Genomic DNA, 23,854 nt, shown 5'->3' with positions numbered 1-23,854 from the left:
AACATTTTAGTGCAGCACGATTTTATCTGGACTTTAGGTGGGTTAGTGTCACTCAACTTCCGTATTTTTTCTGTCACAGAAAAAGATCGTCTGGTTTTGTGTTTACCCAACTGGGAGGTTTTATAGCATTTACTTGATTTCTTGTGATGACTCCCTTTTTGTTTAAAACAACGAAGAAATATATCGGTGGATAAAAGCCTATTCAAAATGCTTTTTCTTCCCTTTCAAATGTTTCTCACTCGAATTGAATGGTGAAATTGTGATTGGATGTGTTTGAGAATGGGGCACAACTACTTCCGTCTGCCAATCCGACTGCTTTTGTGGTTTAATAATGACAATTGTTACTCTCTGAACGCATACATTACTTGTACCGAAGATGGGAGGGGTATGGACACCCTCCTTCTGTCGTATGTTTGGTAGGACTGGCAGGTGTGCAGTTAAGCGCACTAGAGGCACAACTTCGTCGCCTTTGACACTTGTACTCCCTGGAGGGGTGAAATAATCATCACCTGTGGGGTCATCTGTGGGTGGGAGTGATAAGAGCTTCGCCACTGACGTGGTAATTAAAGGCTGCCTTTGGCGATGAGTCATTCAAGGGTCACGACCTCGAGTGAACAAGAGGGAACTGTGGAACTGACTAACGAAAGCAGAGGCAATGCAGAAAAGCTGACTGAGTGTTAGATCTGTCCACGACAAAGTTTTACATCTTTTCGCATGGTTTGGCTCCTCTAGGCCAAAGCGAGATAAATAACCCACGAAATGAAATCACAAAGGAAATTTTTCATGAATAGATGGACAGAAAGGTTAAAAAATGATTTGATCAAAGATGTATGAAGGTGTTAGTGTAGGGGTGACTGCTGGACAGTCAGTAGATTGGGTGGACGGGTGAGCGTAGTAATCGCCGTCTAAGTCGAGTCTCATTTGTCCCATCCGTCATGGAAAATCTTTCATCAGTTCAATCTCTTTCCATCCTCCGGATGGTGTTCACCATATGCTACAATGTGATGCATCTGTGTGTACACCTCTATTTCCTCCACTTTTAAACAGTCTGGATGGACGGCCGGTCACGTAGCTCAGCACCAACATTACCTCAACATCTTCGAGGTGCTGCGACGAGTCACCACTTGCGTAGAGTCCTGGGAGGAGATTGATACCTACGATGAACAGGTAGAGGGGGTGGACGGAGGTCCAGCTGAACCCAAGGCGACAGCTGATTACTTCAATTCTCACCGAGCGAGCGGGATTCCACGACTGGAATTGGAAAAGCCGGATTTGATGGCCGAGCACCCTGTCACTGACACGGAGGATGATCAAGGTGCGTTAGGGTTTTTTACTTTATTTTCTAATGGGTAAGTGAGCAGATGTTTACCCAAAGTGGACGGTGGAATGAACAGTTGCGAAGTAAATGGATAGATGGAAGGCGGATGGACGGAATGGATAAATAGTACGCATTTTTAAAGATTATGATTGAATAGGTGAGTTTGTTTGGAAAAAAGAATGGATAAGGAAATCTCTAATAGGTGAATAGAGTGGGGATGCATTAGTGAATGGGTCAGGGCCGTATAGTTGGACGGAAAAGTGATTTTGGAGTGGACAGGTGAATGGATGATTGCGAGGATGGCCCTAGAATGGGTAAATAGGTCAAACCTAGTTGATTTAAATTCTCGTAAACAAGTTCTACCAAAATAAAGTCTTTGCCACACACTTCGCCATTAAATGTGATCCTGGAAAAATTTCAATACTGTTGGTTATTCATAGATGAACATACGAGCTGTCGGTTAGATAGGTCTGGTTTAAGTAGCATCTTCTCTGTACTTTTTGATCGCACGATGGGTTGGTCTTTCTTGGCTCATTCAGGCGAGGTCGAATACACCGCCATCCCGCCATCACCCATGTTCTCCCGCGCCGTCTCGCAACAGGCCATAGAGGAAGAGCGAGTCGAGCAGGTGGAGGCTGGTCGCGCCAATCAGAAAGCGATTCTGCGGAAGCAACTGTCCAATGACAATGCAGCTTTCACGAGAGGCGGTGCAAGGCTCTCGGACAAGCACTCTGTTGTCTCGGGTAAGTACTTTTAAAAAGCCCTCTCAACGCGACACTTTTTTACAGTAGTAGATGGTTATGGTGAGATAAAATCCGTCTAACTGTGTCGCAACCATGACAAAGTTTTTCTACACATTCCGACCAGTTACAAATCAAGATTTCTATTGGTTTGCGATTTGCCCTTGAGGACAGCGCATGAGATCTGAATAGTAAGTAAGCAAGGACTTTCTAGCTACAAGATTAAATAGTCTGTGGAATACGATTAATGGGTGGAACAACTCTTTATGAACACCGCCATCCACCCATATATTCATTTATCCGCCTGTGGTCCATTTATCCATCGACCTATCCATATCAACGTCTACTCCAGATCCGCCTCTTCATCCGTTTTCTCTGGTCTATCATCTACTCATTCATTCTTTCGTCTGCCTATTCATCCTTTTTGGTCCATTCACCTACTTATTTCTTCAATCGTCTACTGATAAATCCATCAAATCATCACCGATCAGTCTACTCATCTGCATTCGTGCATCCTTGATCCATCAAATTATTCACCAGCCTATTCATCCCTTGATTCACTCATCTACTTATCCTTCTCTTTCTAATCCATCTATTCATCTACCGCCTTTAATCCCCGTGCTCTTCTAATCATTCCTGATACATTTACCCACCCATCTGTGGAACTGCCAATCCAATCCATCCACTGGCTTGTCTATCGACATCAGATCCATCCTTTTATCCGTCTAAATGGGGTGTATCGAACCCTTTATCAAGCCACATGCTGGCATGGTCCTCTATTCGTCCACTTATCCACACATCTTTTAAAAAGCACGTTTAATTATCCCGGGAATGTGTTTTTTCGCCTCAACCACCGAGGTGAATGCGCTTTGATAGCTGGGGGATCAGTGCTTCAAACGTCAACGTCGCTTACTTCCCCCCCGATTCAAGATATTCACTTTAGAGGGCGACTGAAGATGCTCACACAGCGACCACATTTTCCCTATTTTCATTAAACTTTTTGAGAACGTCCATTATGCGAGGATAAATTTGCAACCAAGTGATAAAGTCAAACCCTTATTTCTCTTTATTCAATGTTTTCAACGTGGGAGGCAAAAGGTCTACTGCTGCCTTTTTTACCTCCCCCAACCGAGTGATTCACCTGACAACTTAGTGTCACCTTTTCGGAGCACTTTTAAGGTTTTTTTCACATGGAATTAGTCATGTCAACACCTCAAACTATCAACAATGGTTCCCGTTTAGAGACGGCATTTTCTCACAAAAAGTGCGCGCCAGGTATAACCTAAAAACATTTTGATGATGCGATTCAGTCTGCATTCCACGCATATCCATCTTCCTGGGCCAAGAAGCTAGCCACCTGGTGTAGCAAAACATTTTCCTTATCTTTCAAGCTAAAGAAAGTGATAGTCGCCCCAAAACAGCAATGCTGGTGGGACTCATTGCCTCCCCCTTCTGCCATTGGTTCTGCTAACACCTCATCCCCATTGGTCACCCGTCAAGCGACCAATCAGAGGAGTGGGATTAGTTTTGCAAGCACCAACCGAACGGGTGGCACTGTTTGGCAGTTAATGTTCATTTCTATGAAGTCTTTTTCTTCTCTCAAAAGTCTACATTCCTCGGAGGTTAAGTCACCGAAAAAACTGCGTTTCAGTGAGTCATCTATTGCTCTCTGTTATCCGTAGACTTGTTTTTTGCCCTGACCATTGTTTTGGGAGGTTTTTTTCAGTACTGAAACTGGAAGGGTTTCTTCTATGTATTTGTTAACTTTCATTTGCAAAAAATATGTGCTTGGTTATTTTTTTCTCATCATCTGGTATGTAAATGGATGTTTAACGCAGGTTTTTAACTAGATTCACTTGACCTTATAGAGGGCGAAGCTGCCCTAGGTGACCTTCGTGAAATATCATCACTGCTTATGGCGGAGGCATGTCACATTTATTTTTAGCGCCCCGAGCTATCATTGAGAGTGCATTAAGGAAGGCAGTTTATTGTTAGAATGGTCGAAACTGCAGAGACTGGCGATTAAAAGAAAGATCGGTTTGTCGCTTATCTCCTCCTTATTCTGAGCTTCGGCCTCGGCAGTCCCTATGTTCGCTTTTCCGTCTCGGTCAAAGCGAATCCTCGTATGAACCTCAACTGACCATGAGACAAGTTTGGAGCTGGTAGCATGTGTTCGCTCCATGGAAGGGGCCGAGTTCAGGGATGGTATTTAGGGTCATACGATGGGGGAACCATCACCTTCCCCGATTTGTTGATCCACGACCTCTCTCCACTGGTGGCTATTACTTGCAGAAGTCAAACCTGGGAGCTTGCTAAAAGTTGGCGCCTTTTCAGTCATATTCAGTCAGTTCTCCCCGTCTCGTTTAGATTCTGCTGTTCATCTGGATTGAGTTTGCTTATCGCTGCCACCAATGTAGCGCTCCGTGTTCTTACTGTAACCGTAAAATGTGCATCCGTGCTGAATTCCAATCCATGTCTTTTGGAAAAGGTCTAGACACAAACTGTATCCTCAGTACGCCGTAAATAAAAACATATTGTATCCAAGGAAGTAAGTAAAAGCCCTAACTGTCCCAAATGTTCACTCCTCCTCCAGATGTTTTTTTTTGATGGTTAAAGAGAGGCCTACCTAAGCAAAAACACCGGACCTTTTTTTCTCCTGTGTTACTTACGCAACTTCTGGCTGCATTGTTCATGTGCAGAATTTACATGAATGTTTGCAACTTCTTATGCGGCGTTTTTATTAATCCTCTTCCTACTAAGCCCTAATCCTAAAGGGAGAAGCGAAGAGAAAGATCGGTTTCCTATGAAAATGAATGCTTTAGCATCAAATTGGCTGAAAAAAGAAACAAATTGTAAGCAACTGAAGCCACTGGTGGTGTTGTGGGTTTGCTTGTAGGTAACCGTCCCGAGGACACTTTAAGAATGATGGGAGGGGGGAGGAGGTTCAAATCAGGTGAGCTAGGGAGCTAATATGGACATGACACTTCTTAGTCGTCCACTCTCGGATCGTATTGGCTAAATAGGTAAGTAGACAAGGTAGGTGGGTCTGGATCTTTTTCCGATCCACTGCTTTACAACAGCCCTAGAGATCCGGATTCGGACTGCTGCATTGATGCTAAGATCTTGCGGCGGTACTTGTTCACACCCGCAACGACAAACTCTCCATGATGTCCTAAACGTAGCAGTTAAAGGGGTACAGAGTAGGGAAGCTAGGAGGTGCCTAACGATGAAGCTTTTTGTTCATCCACTCATCTAGGTCGTGCAGTTTGTCTGAGAAGCAGTTGCGTCTGAACGCATCCTCGGCTTCAACGAATCGCCTCGTCATGATATCCTGCGATTTGCCTTACAAGCTCTTGCTTTCTGATGCTACCCAAAACGTTGATTAGGACTTTTTCACCGCATAAAAAAAGCATTTCCTGTTTTTCCCAGACACGGTGGCTCTAATGAGGGTATTTAATAAGGATTTAGTCATAATCTTCTCAACCTGGCTTGAAATCACGTGGGGATTTTAATAACAATGCATGGGAAGGATACGCCAGAGCTGTGAAACGAAGAGAAAATGGTTTGGTGTTTAGCACCTTACTAACATTTGTGATAATACTGAAAAGTCAGTCAAAAATGATTTTTGCGTTTATTTCTAAAGCAGGGCAGTTAACTTTTTTTTTGCCGAGCAAATGGTTCCGTGAATTTTGGAGAGGAGGGTGGTGGGGGCGGGGAGGAACCATCTATCACGTATTTTGTTCAACTATAAGCAATGGGCGAATGCGTGTGGAATTTTGTAATGAAGGCTGAACTAGGTTTTATAAGGAGTGCATTTTGTAAGACCTTTAACTCGCAACTACAAACCAGTTAAGAGAAATTGCGAAGGTTCTTAGTTTTCTCCCCGATGTTTCTGCACCGTTGGAAGTCGTCCTGCCTGAAAGGGTTCTGCAAAGTACCATTTCAGCTATTAACGTAAACGGGAACGTCACACTTACCAAAATGGAATCTGAGAGACACAAAGGAGGAAGATATTTAGTCCCAGCGTCGTTAGCACATCTCTCCACTTTCATTTTCATCTTCTTTTACTTGGATTCACTAATTTTTTTTGTACAGCTCTGCGATCCTTCCCATCTAGAGACAGCTGTCAGGATTTAATCCAGTTTCTAGTGGCTCAGTTCCGTAATGAATGCTGTCAAACTGTTCAAGACTTTCATCACTTTCACAGAGTGCTCGCCAAAAGTGGACGCAGCCCAGCTTGCGCCTTCTTCTGTGAGGTTTTGAGTTTTGCCTCCATGCCACAAGACCAAAAATTACTGTTCATTTTATTTGAGATTTGCTTACCGCTGCCATCAGGGTGATGCTTTGATTCCCTCTGAACACGCTATAATGGTAAACGTTTCAGAGTTAAACTTCATTACGTACATCCGAAAGGATTGACGGGCGGACTGTCAACTGGCAGTAATGTGAACGTAGTGCCATAACTACGAGGCAGTAATCGATGGAGCGGAGATTGAACAATTAAAAAGCTGTAAATAAGGTGTATGAGAATGAATAGGCGTCTGAAATTTGCCCTCTTTACACGCGCCAGAATGCACTACTGCAAGAACCTCATTAGCAATGGCAAGGCTGAAGTGATATTTTCGGTTTGTGATGAGCTAATTAATCAAGTCGACATGGAAAGGATTCTTTGCTGTTTTTTCATTCTTTTTTAAATGTAAGGGGCTTTCGAGGTATAGGTGGTCCTAGATGTCTGTTTGAGTTGGCGCCGTGGGACGAGTAAACAGTTATAGGCTTTAAAACAAATGCACAAGGAAGTCACCGGCGAAGAAGGGCAGCCGCTCTTTTCGTGTTCATAAAGGAAACTACATTATTTAATTAAGTTAATGAGTCGGGAAATATAGTTCGCTTTATCTTCTAGAAATGATTAATTTTATGGATAAATAAAATATTCTAGCGACGGTGAACCAACGGGTAAAGGGTTGTTTTGAGCTGAATTCGCTATTTGCATAAATATGTCGATTTTTTTATCTAACCTCCTCTTGGATTTAATCTGGTAATAACATAAAACCTTGGAATTAATGAAACACAAGGATAAAAGAAAAGTGCGTTAAGAGTAAACCGGAGCTCTTGATTGTAGCAGCTCCGAACCAGTTGCTACCGTGGTGATGCTAAATGGAGTAATGTGTGTATGTCAAAGATAATCTATTTCAATTTCTAGTAGCCTTGGTCCACTTCAGACAGCGTTAGCCAACATGGCAGAAATTAGCGGTGCGTGCGTAAAATAGGTTCTGGCTATGATGGAAGTTTTCAGCGAACGAAGGTATAACACTCCTGGAGGCCTTCGAGCGCGATCTCTACCTTGATGGACAGCTCAGCCTTTTATAGACAGGACATTTGACTAGTATTGTGGCAATGATTTAACGACGCTTGGCTGTTTGTAGGGGACAATTCTGGCCGTGGTGGTCTCTACCCCATCCACACGGCAGTCCCGTGAACAATCGGTCATCACGTGTAACTCTTGAACTCGGATATCTGATAGACACATATATTATTGTGCGACTGGGCAGGGGTAGACCTTCACGGTGAAATCTTGAACTTGGCCATTCACGAACATTTGTAGTTTGAAAACTTTGTGTCCCAGAATGGCTCAGCTGCACCAATAAATCTTCCCATGGCAAAGTTACCTTCCGCAATTATTCCAAAAAAACTGGCCTTTCGCTTGATAAACTCCGAGTCTTAGTTGAACTTGAGGGTTACCCGTGGCTTTTGCCTGGTGAGGAGGTTTCTTGCATTTTGTGTCTCGTGAATTTCTATGGAATTTCTCTCGTTCCATTATTGCGTATTCCTCTCTTACTAATAAAGTCTGCATATACTATTGACCTGTGAATATATTAGATCGCCTTATTCACTGTTTAGCAATGCTCCTGCGGCGAAAGTGATTTAATTTTGTATTTTTTTTTTTTCAATTTAGGAGAAGACAGCATTGATGAGGGTATTGGCTACACGATAAATCAGTCGCAGTTTGCGCGTGATAAGGACGCAAACGGGGTCTTTGTCGTTGGTAATGGCTTTAGGGTAAGCATAGGACGTTGAATTAGCATTTCTCATAGTCACATCAACGCATTTCAAGGTTATATTTCGAACAGCATTTCATTATCGAGGTCAACTAATTGCGAGCGATTGCTCAAAAGCCCTTGCTACTTAATTTAATCAAGTAGATATTTGTCCTGCACTGACCACGAACCATTTCTCCAACGCTTTTCAGGCATCCGGCCAGCGTCTGAAGCGTGCAGATCGTGAAAGCAAGTTCTCTGGCAACGGAAGTGAAAATATCGGCTTTTCAAGTGGTTATGGTGGTCTCGAGTGGGACTTTGTTCCCGACAATGCTCCTATCTGTCGCAAGCCAATCACATCTGGGTGAGTAATGGCCACTGCATCCCCACTACTATCTGTTGATTGATAGCTTTCACATGGGATTAGACACCCCGTTGGCAGCATGCCTAGTGGACGTTGACCCTTTGACATTAAAAATATCGAAAATCTGGGCAATGCTTCGATGACCTCATCAACCATGTGTCCGCGTTCTGTTGCTATCCAACGGTCAAAAGTGAAACTGTTTAGAGACTTTCTATGTCCCTTTCATTTCAATCATTATTTTAATTAATTCGTTGTATTTCCTGGTGAGATTAGTCGAGCATATTCTTTGCTGCGGAAGCTCGATACACAGATATGCCTGCGAAAATATTGCCCTAAAAACTGCCACCGATTTGACCCGAACGCTTAAATCTTCACAGGTTGTACTTACGCTCTGTAGTTTGGCCTTTGGGCCGTGCCAATAGCCTTCCGGTCCTTCTATGCGTAAAGAGTATAACTCCCTCCACACTGCCTTGGTTTATTACGTTTCATGACTCTAGGAAAGGATCAGGAAGTTCGTGCACCTTGACTGATTGCGTGGATCCAATTCAGTTCATGGGGGTTTGGAGGAGATATACCGTAATGAACTTTTCCCGATGGTCTGAGTCTGGTGCCGGTTCGGTTTGTTAATAGCATTCTCGGGGAAGGCAGAACTACGATAATCACCAAAGACGGATGTCAGTCTCAACCCTCTTGATAGGAGTCCTCACCCATCCACAACATATGCCCTTCTTCCGTGACGTTAAGGTTATGCATTCATACGTAGATTGGGTTCACCTGCTGCCACCACCAAGGCAGCGCCGTGAGCTTTCCCTGGGAGTATATTGAATCGAGGTAGTATGAAAGAACAAATACTGGGAGATGGGCTATTGGCACTGGTTTAACGGCCGTGCCGCGGTGCGGAAGTGCCACCGCCCGAAGACTGAAATGCTCGCGTAGTTAAACACCCAGTCAAACAAAATACCCAAATCACGACACAGCAACTCAACCGTTTCCGGTTGCAGGGCTCTTTAATAGCCATGCAACGAAACGTAGGTAACGTAGTCCTCACATAATGTACTGCCACGCCCGCTAATAGTCACACGGTGAGCCAATGACCTACCTCCTGCGTGCACACGCCTATTGGATTAGCCGTGCGCACGTGCGCCCGCGCGCCGATTGGTTCTTGCCTGTGCATGGCTTCGGTCGGGCTGTTTAGACCAGTGTTAGTACTGCGCTCGGTCTGTTCAGAGCAATTGTGAGGGTATGGGACTGTCGGAGCATTCTGCATCTACTGAGGAAATAACCACCATCCCCATCGAAAAAATCGAGGATAAGGTGACTCAACCCGGCTTATGCCATGATCGGTAATTACTACGGTTTTAAAATTTGAACATTGCTCATTCACTACTCATTGGTCAGCAGGCTTATGTCAGAATTGAGATGAGGAAGTTAGCAGTTTCATCTAGCATACTTTTTATCATTAATATAAGAATAATTCTTAGGAAGAATTTGTTTAATCAGAATTAGTGCATAACTGGTATGTTTTTTCCTATCATCCAGAGCCCAATGTATTTAATTCAGTTTTATGCGTTTTTAACTGAATCCGCTCGGGTGGCACTTTTAAAATCTACTATCCGACTATCTATTAGTGATTTTACTTGAAAAAACCCCAAATGATGTTTTTTTCTGAATATGCACTTTATCCCACATTGAATTGAATACTCATGATAAATAACATTTACTTTACAACAACTGAATTTATTATTGACCTCAATAAACTGTGTTGGATTCTGGACTGTGGAAAAAAATCAAGATTTGTTACTACCTCATCTACGTCTCCCGCTTAAATCTCATTGGTTGGTAGTGGGGGTTGTTTATCACCACTTTTTGGTATTGGTTAATCCCTTTTTTGCCCTACTATCGCTTCAAAAGTACTTGTCTTTCTTTGTCACTTAATAGTCGAGAATTTGGAGGGTTAATTGAACGATTCTGTGGTCAAGTGTTGGGGTGGTTCTGGATTGGCAATGGGTTGTACTTCCACGGCGTTCACACGCGCAAAAAGCTTTTGGTGACACCCATAAACGGTTCAAAGTGATTTTGTTTAAAGCAACGAACGGGAAGTGAATCGCTACATCTTCGCGTAAACATCCATGAGGCGTTGCATGTAACACTTTGATTACCCCTATTTTTTCTAGCCTCTTTATAAATGCAAATGTCCATTTTTTTTCCTAGAACTTGCTGAAAAAATGCATAGGTTATGCCGAATTAGCATTTCCTTAGTCTGCGTTATCAAAATTTCCGGAGGAAATGGTATCCGAGACCGCCACATGTCTAATTCTTTCTTTTTCTGGCCACATTTGTGGTCTAGTAGTTGGCGGGGTGTAGACTGCACCCAGGAAGGGGGGACAGGCCTCACTCAAGCGTAGAGTGGTGTGACCAGTCCTCAAATTTCACTTGGTAGCATTAAATTGAAGTCAGTAGTAACCTGAATATCTCCCAACTTCTCACGCTAATTTGGTTGTGAATTTCTACGATTCACTTACCGTGGAAACTTTCACTTTCTCCCAAGGTGAGGGCCGGATTTCATTATCTACAGAAGTAGGTCGTGATGTGTCCCATATGTCGTAGTCGATTCAAGTGGAATAAAATTTTTATGTGATGATGATGATGATGGTGGTGGTTCGAAGGCGACGTCGAACGTTTGAATGGAAAAAATGGCTTTTCTTCCGTAAAATCTGTTCAAATGTTACCTTTATTATTCACCCTATAAATAAGCTGTTGAATCGTTTATTGGCTTAGTAATACGACCTGTGATTAATTCGTTATCTATCTGCGTCACGCATGTGTGACGCCTGGATTTCCTCATTGCAAATGACGATTTTCACCACTCTACGACAACTGTGGTTACACAAGATTGTATATCCCAAATTGGTAGGCTGAGTGTAAAGCCGTGAAACAGGTCTAGGATAACGTTTTTTGTCTGAGAGGCAACAACTTTTTTTGTTTTAGAGCAGCAGTCTCATTGGTCAATTCCTTGTTGCGTAAAAGCAATAAAACGTCTGGACTGTGGCTGCCGTTTTTTACCCGAGTCTTCGGCAGGGAATGATCCTCCTCTGTTTTTTTTTAATTCAATCAACCGTAAAATTCAACACCAACATGTTACACGGTTTTGGCCGTGTGACTGACCTAGTTTGCATGGTTTGCAAGGGTCACCCGATGACCCCGCTTTATGACCAGTGTAACTGAATGCTTGCAATTACAGTTAACATGTTTATATAGCAGATGTGGATTCACCGGAAGGGTTATTTTAAATGTTTATGACATGGTTGATCACTTGTGTAGCCTTACGTTCTCGCGTGATGCAACTCTTCCAGGGCTTTCAGGAAAATTTAGTTGAACAAGACCTCAAGGATTCTTTCCGTGGGAGCCCTTGTAACTTCGGCCATCCGTCTAGTTAGACGTGAACCTTCCCCGAAGCATCAGCAAAAAGAGGGGAGAGGGAGGAGTAAAGGCTACCAACCATATGCCAGGGGCGCCACAACTGCCTTTACGAGAACCTAGCTTCGGCAGGTCAGAAACCGAGTTAAGCTCGATCGGTGAAGGAGACAAGCTCTAATCACATCAACTCCGATCACTTGATAGTTTATGGTAGGACAGTTTAAAATACGTGGACACCGGCAGAGCCCGCACTGAGGAATACCGCATCGACAGACTGCGCCATCACACTCTTGTCTTATAACGCCGGCATATAAACAATCTCATGAGGTGGACTATTTCTCACAATTCGTAAGTCATTGCAATGGTCATCCGGTATGCGGGTATGGACGGTCGGAGTAACTAGTAGGGTGGGAGATTGAAAGGGTCTCTCTTCTCTTATCGGTTGAAGTAGACATCGCTCAAAAATTACTTTTTCATCGTTCAAAATCCTTTAAATATTTACTCCCTCCCTATTTCAGATTTTTGGTCTCCTTCTTGGTTGACGCACGCGGTGGTTCAATGCGGGCAAGTCGGCATCCCGGACTGCGAATCATGGTGCCCCCCAGTGCTGCAAGTGCCCCCACTCGCGTCACTTGTCGGATGCTGCGTCCAGAGCGTACTACCGCACCGCCCCAGCTCAATGATGGAGAGGGTCTTGCTTGCCGGTGAGTTGGAATAAGTCGTTTCAGTTATCTCATTTACCATCAAACTCAATTTTGTTGTTTCATTTGTTAAGAATTTCTGATGGTCAGACAATCAGTTGCATTGAAGTGGTATCGTTTGTCAACCGTCTCTGGAAACCGGCATTCATATAACAACTTCAGAAGTACCGTTTGCTAATCCTCAAATTCTATGATCAAGAAATTGATGGAGGAATCATAAATAGGAAACCGCATTCCAGCTAAACGAAATTTTCCTGCCCAGTAGTGCGACTTGCCTATAATCCAGTTTCATGACCGGGAAATAAGTCCTCACTTGCTGATTAATTCGGATGGTCATTCAGTGGGTCGAGCTGCATCGATAGCACGCATATCAGTAATGTCAGTTGGCATTCAAGACATCAGCATTTGGATGATAGCTACACCAATCCATTAACTCCTCAACACGCTGATAGAAGTCAGTAGTATCGCCCAGCACCTATTTTCGACCGTTGTTTGGCTTCAACATCGTGGTGTAGGAAAGGGAAGACTTTTTTTGTGATGTGTCAGCTCACTTCCATACTTCCGCCCTCTACTGTATTTCGTACCGTCTTCACCGAGTTTGACCTCTGAAGAACTGCTAGTCGTCTGCGAAGGAATCGCTTTATCTCTGGCTCGCATCTCCACTACAATTTCTTGTTGTCATTAATTGAAATTGCCATCTACGTACATGAGGTTCCCTAGTCAGGTGTATTTGAGCCGTCCGCTAGACGGAAGCGAAGACGATCCTCTGAATACTAAGACTGATGAATGCAGTAGAAGCGGGGCGCCTCGTGGTTCTTGATGGGTTTCTTTAATCCCCTATTTTATCCAAAAGTGCCTTTTTGTGAGGAAGATGTGAAGGTTGCCTATGCTCCATGACGAGTGGATTCCGTAAACCTCTAAAGCAAAACCATTTATTATTAGATAGCTGGAGAAGCTTGTGCGGTTTTTGGCACGAACCACTGCAATGAATGTGGTGGTCCAGCTTTATTCCTACAGTACTCTTCGATGTACTCTTCACCAGGATGTACGCTGGTTGAAGCTGCTGTGATTGGAACTTTTCTACTTCCCTAGTCAAGTTTAACTCGCTTTCTGACCTGCATAAGGTAGGCTCCCGTGGAGGCAATTGTGGGGCACCTGGTGAAGGTGCGGTGGTTGAAGGCATCATATGGAGCTGTTTCAAATGAGTAATTTGGTTCCAATGGGGCCTCACCTAGAGGAAAGTCTTTCTCTTCTTGATAACAACGGTTTCGATAAACCTTCTTTTAATTGTCTAAGAACTAAGCCATCCACAACAAATGCCTTCCTTCGTGACCTTTCAAGATGGTATCCACTCTTCCAAATCGGGAATATTATTGCCAATGTGGCATCTGATTTACCTTTTGAAGTCATGAAGTGTAGAATAAGGTAGGAGAGGGGGAGATGGGGCGGGAGCTTTAATGTCACCATACAGAAGACCTGGGGGACTAACAACCTTGGCTCCACCCAAACCAAATCGGGCAACACGGAAAAGGTCACCCAGGTGTGTGTGTGTATATACAATTCTTCAAACGCCTCTGCAATTCTCCCTCCGCAGCATAATCGAGTTGGGTCCTCATCCATGCCAATTCAATTCACCTGTCTTGTTGGAAATCCCCCACTTTGCTGCTTTGCGTGGGAGACAACGTGAAATTGTCGTGCTTCGCAGTGATGATGCTGAAACCTGGAAGGAGCATTCTCTCGAGGCCACGGATCAGGCGGTTCGGAATGCTCTCGGATCCGTCCTCGGTGAGCTTCTTTTAACCACTGCCACAACCATCATTATCGTTTCTCTAAGGTTGTATCCTCAGGACGGTGTTTTATATCCAGATTTCTAGGATAATTTTAATCACCCAGCATTGTTAACCCTCTTGATCAAAAAGTACAGGAAAGAATTCCTTATTTATCACTCTAAACAATCGGGAGCCTGATAGCTGGATAGGTATTTCCATTACCTACTCCTACTTAAAAGGAAAGGCACTTTCGCGATTTTATAGCCGCTCTTTAAGTTGACCGCGCTACGCTTCTCGTTGAAACTTAACTGCGCAATTCATGTAAGTCACTTTCAAAGTAGCGACGCCGGTCTTACTCATCAGCAAAAAGGTCTCTGTACTTGTGGAAGTTCAAGGAGGTATGCCCTCGCAGCAGTAGTGTCAAGTCTTTCCCATTGCCCGTTTATCATAGCTGGCGTCCACCACGCCATTCCGGCCAGTGGAGTGTAGACCGGTCCAGCCGTCTAGACATAGTTAACCAACATTACAGCCTTTCAAGGACGGGGTAGGATGGGTCGCGCATGACCTTGAAATGGAATAGCGTCAGCGTTTGAGGGACAGGGGACTGTACAGCATGTCCAAGGGTAGATGAGGATCTCGAGTTGGATCGGATTGGACGTGGTGCAGTGGTGCCCGCCGCGCCATCACAGCTGTCACTTCTGTGAATGCCTCTTCCAGTTCGTAGGAGGTGAATCACCAAGTGGGATGCATTTAGTCGCCGGGTGTCCGGGGGAGATTTAGCCGTACTGATGTATCTTTTTGCACCAAAAATACTTCCCTGTCCTTTTTTCCTCGTATAAACCACGGAGTTCCGGTTTAACTTGCTTTTCATTAGTATTTAAGCTGTATTCCACAACCTTTTTTGAGTTTAAGTTAGAATTCTGACGATTGGAGATCGGATGGATAGATCAATTGTCAGACTGGCGGATGAATGCTGAAATCGCTAAATGCCTCCCCTCATCCAACTGCTTCGATTGCCATCTAATGTGTGTCGTTTTCTTTTCAGATACTCTGGAGACCACGGAACAGTTGAAGGAGAAGCGAATTTTGCGTGTTCTGATGAGCGATTTCCCCCAATACCTGGCTGTGGTCAGTCGTCTGCGTCAGGAGATCGCTCTCATTGGTTCAGATGGTGGTGTTCTTAGCTCCACTGTCGTACCGCAAGTTCAAGCCGTCTTCCCTGAGGGCGCGCTTCAGAAACGGATTCGCGTGGGTCTACAGGTGAGTCAAGTGCCCTTATAGCCTCGCCACCAGGTCAGGGCGGGGGTGAATGGGTGTGTGGACGGCGGGAGGAGATGGGTGGAAGTGGATGCTAGTAGCACTACCAAAATTTACAACTTCATGTACGTTTATCCGCGCCTACTTGCAGTAAATCACAGTTGTTTTGGTGCTCTCTGTCAGCAAAAAAAGTGCGTCTAGAGAGACATTTGACAGCTTGATTACTCTCCGTGGTAAACAGAGGTGACGGGAGGTTTAACTGAACGGGCCTAGAAAGGCCTTCTGGTCTCGTACTAGGTGGTGAGAAAAGTTTGTACGGTTTTCCACAATGATTTGTTGGAACCAGTGGGGACTGGTAAAGTTCATGCGATCTACTCTTTTCCATTTGTTTTGGACCGCCCCATATCATGAATTGTTGATTTAATGAACCTGGAGGATGTGACTTGAGCTTGTCACCTTTACCAATCATGTTTAGCCCGATTTCAGAACTACAAAAGGTGGAAACTTGAAGGGGTCTGGGCAACAGAATGTGCCTCATCGAAGTGGTTTGAAGATTGATTTTAGAGATGGGGCACTCAAGGGCTTACCACCCCCAAGGAAATGGAGGCGGAGAATTTGGCACTGCTATCGGTTAAAAGAACTCGAGATTGACGTGTCAAGAGATACTTTATTGACATTTGCCATATGCCATGCGGCAGTGGATGCCAATGAGGTCAGAGGTCATGGAACTGCTGATTAACCCGCTAGGGATGAGGAGGAATGGCTTGGGCACCTCTGTAGTCCATTGCCCTTTAACCAAGCGAATATTTCACTCACTGTTCCACTACTTATCGCACACAATTGAGGCCCGCACTACTTTATCACCAAAAAACTGTTCTGTTCGGTGACCTCCAATAACAACTGTTCCCTAGGAATTCCTCATCACAAAAGCTCGCCTTGAAGGCCGCCCATTTGGGGTAACTCAAAGCAGTTAGTTGAACGCTTGATTACGAAATACTTCCATGCCCAGTGCTTCCAGAGAGACCTACGAGAGGGCCTGTACTTTAGAGTGAGATTAGGGAGACACCAGGTCATCTTAACCCAAATTTTTATGCTCTATTCCCCTAAGGTAGGCTCCCGTGGAGATAATTGTGGAGCAACTGGTGAAGGTGCGGTGGTTGAAGACATCATATGGAGCTGTTTCAAATGAGTAATTTGGTTCCAATGGGGCCTCATCTAGAGGAAAGTCTTTCTCTTCTTGATAACAACGGTTTACTAAACCTTGTTTTAATTGTCAAAGGACTAAGCCATCCACAACAAATGCTCTATTCCCCTAATTCACCTTTTCCAAGCGATATCCCACCATATTGAGCATTCGAACAATCCCACGATCACATGCGTAATAGTTTCGTTAGTTGGGAATAGGGAGCGGCAGAAAGGGAAGCAGCTGGGGTCCCACTTTCGCTCTTCAAAATCAGAACGGTTTGGAGAGGTTAAATCCTCTCAGAAAAGGAAGACATGCTCAAAGGGCGTTTTTTCGGTGAACGAATTTTGCATTTGTTGTTATTCAACTTCCCCCCCCCTTGTGTAACGAAAAACCGCGCAGATTCTGTGATTCCGAGTATCAGCTGGAGGCGAAAATCATCGACAAATATCTTCATCTGCGTTTATTTTCCTTTATAAATTCCTTCAAAAAGAGAAATGATAGTCGATAGGCGTTTCCCTTCCCTACTTCCGGTCTTGTCGTGGCCTTAGAAGAAGAGTGCCCTTATTTGGTCAATGATGTGGCTGTTTTTGCAGATTCTCAGTGCTCAAAGGGAGCCGAGTTCACCCCCTTCTCTGGAATCAAAGGTGCTTGCTTTGTCACGTCGCCTGCGTGACTTGGCCCCTTCTCGCCCAAGTAGTGCATTCAAACAAACACCTTTGGGTCTGCGCTTTTGAAACAGGGAAAAATACTGACGGGACTTCTTGTCTCTCATTCGAAATATTTTTTTTAATCGAAAATGTGGGTTTGTGAGACTAGGGAGTCAGATTTTTGTCGTGAAGTTCTTTGAAAATATTCGAATGGAGGGGTAATCTTTGCCTACGGGGTTCCGTTGATTAAACATCGTACGTAACTGCACTATTCCACTTAGTGAATGGATGGATTTCTGAAAGAACAGTTGGCTGGAGAGGTCGACGAACGGATGAATGGGCACTTGGATTCGTGGATGGACTGATGCCTGCCTGAATGGGCAATTAAATAGATCAGTTGATGGGTGGGTCATTTGGGCGATGGATGGATGACTGGGCGAACCAGTGGATGATTGGATTGATGGATTGCCCAACTAGGTCAACAGATTCATTGGCAGTAGCTTGGTGGATGAATGCATGACTAGATTAATGGATGGTTTGGTTGACCTGATTCATGACTAACCAGCTGGACGTAGGTCATATTAGGTACTGTGTATCATTGGCCACTTGGATGAATGGACATATGAGTCATTGGACGTTTTTTTCTTGCATTCGCATAGACACGTAGATAGGCGGGTGGGTGAATAGGTGTATGAATCAACGGGGAGACGGATACATGGGCGGACGGTTGGCCAAGTAAATCAACGGACGGATGAATTTGTCTGTACTATAAATTCTTCTACCGGTGGTTACCCATGGGTGCTGTTGGTGAATGGACAGGCAGCGGAGAGATCTGGGGAATGGGTAGGCGATTTGATGGACGAAGAGTCGAGTGTATTGGTAGATGGGTGATCGGTTGGCATTATTAATCGCCTGACGTCCGAATGCACCTTATTGTCACGAGCTTACATAGGATAGATCGGTCTCGGATGAACAGGTAGCTGACAGGCCGTTAAAACACTTCATTTGCCTATTTATCTTCAAGGCTCACCAAATTCCATCTGACATGGTCACTCGCCTAGTGGGCACTCAGGTCACCGTCTCGCCCATTGTCACCATCGAGCCGAGGCGTCGCAAGTTCCACAAACCCATCACCCTTACCATCCCTCTGCCTCGTTCGGCTGTATCCAGCAAACAACACCACGGTGGTGCCGGCGCCGACTCGGCGGCCAATAGCAGCCTCCGACTCCTCTGCTCCATCACCGGTGGCACGGCCTCGGCTGTGTGGGAGGATATCACGGGTTCGACACCGCTTTCTCGTGTCAAGGACTGTGTCTCATTCACCACCACTGTCTCTGCTAGGTGTGTGTTAGTGTTTCATCCACTTGATCGGTTGGTTTTCTTATCCGTTGATCAAACAGTAACATCGTCGGTCTGTTGCTTTACCGTTCCGGCGATGGACGTGATTATTTTCTGACCGGTACATAGTTTACGCCGACCTCTATTTCTCCACGAGGTGTCTTAGTCTGCTTGACTTTTGAGTGGTTCGCCACTGTCGATTGCTAACAGTGGACGATGTATTAAGGAGGATCCTGCTAACAATGACTGCTTCAATGCCTTGCAGACTATGGTTGATCGATTGTCTGGTGATTAATGCAGCGGTGGAAGTTGCAATGCGTCTCTACAAGGAGGCGACAGCTGTTCCCTACATGGGCAAATTTATCGTCTTCGCGAAACGTCCAGAAGTGGATGAAGCCTTAATGCGTTGCTTCTGCATCACTGATGACAAAGTTGACAAGGTCAGTTATCCTCTTGTCACATCCTCGTCTCCCTTCCATTCACAGAACCTCCGAGGTGCCTTCTAATGCCTTTTTAGACCCTTGAATGTCAAGAGGGCTTTGACTTGGTTGCGGCCAGCAACGAAATCGAGGTGGTTGACAATCGCCCCACTTGGCTAGAGTCGTCTGGCAACCTCGCTCCTGTTGTCAAAGCCGATGATCAGCTGAGACTTCATTTCAACGCCTTTAGAGAGAACCGTCTGGCTTTCCCTGTGCGTATCAAGGATCCACAGCTGGAACCATCTGGAAAACTCGCTTTTGTTCGCGATCCACGTCCAGGCAGTGTGAATGAAATAAAACCCATGCTCCAGGTATTTGCTACTTCTACGAACTGTCGACTTAATTACTTATCCGTCCACAAGGTTTTTGAATCTTATTGTATTTTTACGGAACAGGAATTGGGAGGAACGACTATCAAAGAAGCACTGCCAGTTAGGTCAATTTGTGGACTAGAGGTAGTTCTGCCCTCGGAAATTGGCGGTACTAGATCCGGATCCGTGTTGATTAGTGGTGCTGACGGTGCGCACACAATTGCCTCGACAACAGCGGCTACGTCAGTGGTGTCGTTGTCCTGTTCTCAGCCGCAGCACTTTGAACATCCCATCCAGAATCTGCCAGATACGGACTCGCATGGACGGTGTTTGGTGGTTCCACCACCTGAATGGGCAACTTGTGAGTTGATTTGTAAGAATCGTACCTTTGCAACATCACTTTCCATCGAATCTCCCTTCTCCTCTTCCTTTAGCCATGACTGTGGATTCCATAGCTCGCACTCATCTCGACCTCGTGGAAATCGCCACTCAAATCGGCTCTGACTGGCCTCGCCTCGTGAAGGCACTCTTCGCTCGCGACTCCTCCGAGTTACCACCCTCGGCGGATCAGTTGATTGATTGGATCTCGCGGCGTTGCGCCTCCGCCGACACTCTGAGCGCGGCCGGACTCACGTACGAGGGGCTGCGATGTGATCGTGACCGTGCTCTCGCCATCCTCCTTGCTTGGACTATTGAAGCTGGTGATGCTGCTACTGGTAAGTTTACCCTCCTTCTTCAAAGTCTGTTATCACCTTCTTTAACGCTGGGGAGAATGTTAGCCCGCAACCTCGGGTGTATCTACAAGCAGGTGTCACATGTCACTGAACCGCCTGTAACTATCTGTTCCCCTGTCTAGGCAACGAATTGGACGTCGTGCTACGACAAATCGGCCGCGAGGATATAGTGAAGAACTGTATGCGTGATATCCGACCGGTGCTGGAGTTGGATGAACGCGAAAAGGTGTGTCCTTTCTCCTGATGGAATTTTGAGTGGTGGTTTATCTCTAAATTCCATTTATTCTTGACCGCACGTCAATTTGATGGTTGAAGCTGTACCCTCTGCCCGTTTTCACTGTTTTTTGTTCTCTTTCAAAAAATAGGCGAATAAGGTTGCGATTGTAAGCTGAATTCGATTAGTGCGTATACATTGAATCTTTTTGATTGCGGTATTCACCACGGAGTAGAGGTGCTCTACTAACCCTTCATTCAGCTACTCTGGATCCACTTATTCATTTCTGGATCCATTCACTCTAAAACCATTGGTCTGCTCATATCCATCCATCCGTTCATCCCGTATCCACCCAACCACCCATCGATCCGCCTGCCCATCCCGTATCCAGCCCTTCGTCCAGCCAGCTATCAGGCGTCCATCCATCAATTCCGTATCTTTCCATTACATATCCATCCAACCATTTGGTATCCATCAATCTATTCAGTACCAATCCATCCTATATCCATCTATCCTGCATCCATCCATTCTATATCCATCTATCCTGTATCCATCCTTCCATTCTATCTCCATCTATCCTGTATCCATCCATCTTTTATCCATGCGTCCATCCATCCTGTGTCCATTCATCCATTTATCCACTTTTTTCTCTAACAAAAATAATTACTTCAGTTTTGATTAACCTACCCCTTGAAGTCATATCGAGAACTAGTCAACTGTTGTTTTCAATCCTCTTTCTTTCCCGATCAGGCGAATGAGCAAATCAATTCAGCCGGTCAAGGTTGGGGCCCTGAAACACCATCGACGCATCAGGAGATGAGGGTCACCTCGTTAAGCAGTGACTTTTCCACGGAGCACCTGGCGTCGGGTCAGCTGGAGTCAATGGGTGATTTGGTGGGTGAACGGGGGCTTCATGCAATGGAATTTTCATTGCCATTGGGGGAGGAGGGCGCGAGTGAGGCGCAGATTACAAGCACATTAGAACCCTCGTCACCGGAGAATGTAGAACCGGTGGAGAGGGCAGAGGTGACGCTGTTGCCAAGAGCGGAGCCGGAGATTTCGGAGCTCTCGACGACGGTGAGTTTGAAAGGCGCTAATCAGTTATCAATCCACATCCAATTTGCTCTTCCATCCTTCCATGTGCTCGCGCAACCATCACCATCAATCTCCTCCACCTGTCCACCTATTTATCCATTCTGGATCCATTTGTTTAAACAACCGACTCACCGCTCTTTTTCTCGTTTCACTTCCACAGGAGCAATCACAATCCTTTGCCGTGACCGATTCTGAAGTTCCACTGTCAAGCGAGCAAGCGGAGGCCCAAACGACCTCAGCGGATATGCCAACAACCCCCGCACTCGATATGACAAGCCGGGAGGATGGTGAGGGTGAGGAGTTAGCTAGTCCTCCTTTGTCAGACCTACCCATGAGTGAGAACTCACATCCCCCTGAGGGTAGTCAGTAGACTTGTGTTGTGCATTCGACACTGGTTCTCCCTCCTTTGCATTACTCTCTCTCCCTCTTTGCTGTTGTCTCTGCTGTTGCTGAAAATCGCGCCATTTTTTGCTCTCGGACAATGATTTTTCACTTTTCCCACTTCTCTCTTATCTACCTACCTAATCAGCCTATCCACCACCTATGTCCAAGCGTTGTTTAACAACCACTGCTTTCTTTTGAGTCGACGTCAGAATTACTGCTTACTGATGAGGCCTCTTCCTGTTCGGTGCGGTGGTGGTCGTTCAAGCGAGGTCCGAACTTGACACCTTGCAGCTTTAAGGGGTGGGCGGGGCGGGTAGGTTCTGCCCCCATGACAGCATGACACGTGGCGGTGGGTGCCAAGTCTGTCCCATTGCCATTTATAATGGTTGACGCCTTCGCCGTGTGTCAACCACGCCAGTTTGGCTCAGTGGAGTGGAGTGGAGACTAGTCCAGCAGTCTAGACATAGTTAATCAACATTACAGCCTTTCAAGAAGGAGGTTGGATAGGTCGCTCAGTTGTTCAGGTTAACGTCCGGACAGCACGTCTAAAGGTCAGTGGGAATCTCAGGTCGAATGTGATGTAAAGGGTTCTGCCACACCATCACGGCTGGCATTCCTGTGAACGAATATTCAGTTCGTAGGAGGTCTGCCTGATGGATGCATGCATGGCTGGGAGATGAATCACCATGCAGGAACGGTGCATTTACCTGCTGGGTGTCCGAGGGGAGGTTCAGCCGTCCTGATTCAGCTTTCTACACCGGAACTGTTTCCCAGGTGTGGAGGCGTATGGAGGGACTGTAACGAGCAAGAAATGCATGACATGAGTAGACTATAGTCTGACATGAGTAACGCCCCATCCTGCTGTTGTGGAGATTGAATTTTCAGACGATTAGGAGATTCCGTCCAACCATCGAGGGTTGTCCTTGATGCATCTATTTTGGCAACTAGGAGGTGATCAGGTGCATTGCAGTGGCCTTAGAGATGGAATTATCATACAACTATTTTCCGTCGGAGTGGGAAGCGCTGAGTTCTACGCCAAGGCTGACCACCCTCCCAGTGATGAATGTCAGGCGTTATCGTGGATCCCCTTTCCATAACCCAAAACCATTCGGTAGGGTACGTGCTGCGAAGGACCTTCGTAGAGCCACTTTCTATGCTCATTCGTTCGTCTACTCCAATGCCCCACGCCTCTCTGGCTGGTTTGTCCCAAGCTTCTTGGTATCGGACATTCTCTCGTCGCTTCGGTTCATTGCCGACTCATATGTTCCTATTGTAAGGCTTCAAGGCGTCGGCTATCAACTAGAAAATAGGTTCCATAATGGAAACACTTCTTCGTAACAGAGAGCTCAGAAAATCTACAGACGGATTAGTTGACAAGATGCGGATATAATTAAACTAACAAACTCACAATGGGTTGTTGGACAGGTTGAAAGACAAGTTCCGACTTCGCTAGGTGATTTTAGTCTTAACCTTCATGACGATCTGTCCTGGAGTCTAGGTGGATGGCCCAAGGACATAAATCGCCTAAGTAAACTGAATGTGTGGGACGATTCGATCGAAGCACGATAAACGGGCAGCACTGGATGTTCCAAGTCTCCTTTGAATGCATTTAGAAGGCAAAAATGCCAAAAGTTGGATCGCATCGTGCATTGGGGACACCTAGTATGACAGGCTAAGGTGATGAAATGTAATGATTCAATATGAAGACATTCAGAAGATGGCGGTGACCAATTAAGGAAACCTAGATAATAACTGCTAAAAAGTGAAAAAAAAAAACCTGAATTGAGACAAAGCTAGGCTTGGCAAAACCACTTCTAGACACTTGGCATATTTCGTTTGTCCGTCCGTCCACACAATCATTCATA

General features: G+C 45.4%; 1 protein-coding gene across 1 annotated transcript in view; it reads left to right on the top strand. All coding sequences in view use genetic code 11, as the record gives it.

The window, feature by feature from the left end:
- EGR_09648 (Ankyrin-3) overlaps nucleotides 1-23,854 on the top strand; it is a gene marked incomplete at both ends in the record, with an annotated part of 58,662 nt that overhangs the window by 34,417 nt on the left and 391 nt on the right. The window contains 14 exons of the mRNA XM_024498897.1: nucleotides 1,105-1,315; nucleotides 1,858-2,061; nucleotides 8,012-8,115; nucleotides 8,306-8,457; nucleotides 12,393-12,578; nucleotides 14,170-14,360; nucleotides 15,390-15,604; nucleotides 18,459-18,775; nucleotides 19,038-19,212; nucleotides 19,290-19,923; nucleotides 19,997-20,278; nucleotides 20,419-20,522; nucleotides 21,207-21,587; nucleotides 21,766-21,898. Of these exons, the coding sequence (XP_024346703.1) occupies nucleotides 1,105-1,315; nucleotides 1,858-2,061; nucleotides 8,012-8,115; nucleotides 8,306-8,457; nucleotides 12,393-12,578; nucleotides 14,170-14,360; nucleotides 15,390-15,604; nucleotides 18,459-18,775; nucleotides 19,038-19,212; nucleotides 19,290-19,923; nucleotides 19,997-20,278; nucleotides 20,419-20,522; nucleotides 21,207-21,587; nucleotides 21,766-21,898 (3,289 nt within the window). The remainder of the gene's footprint in view (nucleotides 1-1,104; nucleotides 1,316-1,857; nucleotides 2,062-8,011; nucleotides 8,116-8,305; nucleotides 8,458-12,392; nucleotides 12,579-14,169; nucleotides 14,361-15,389; nucleotides 15,605-18,458; nucleotides 18,776-19,037; nucleotides 19,213-19,289; nucleotides 19,924-19,996; nucleotides 20,279-20,418; nucleotides 20,523-21,206; nucleotides 21,588-21,765; nucleotides 21,899-23,854) is intronic.

This window comes from Echinococcus granulosus (assembly GCF_000524195.1).
Source record: "Echinococcus granulosus chromosome Unknown EG_S00158, whole genome shotgun sequence".
NCBI classification, from domain to species: Eukaryota; Metazoa; Platyhelminthes; class Cestoda; order Cyclophyllidea; family Taeniidae; genus Echinococcus; species Echinococcus granulosus.
Note: the sequence above shows the minus strand (reverse complement) of the source record. Positions and strands in the feature narration are given on the sequence as shown.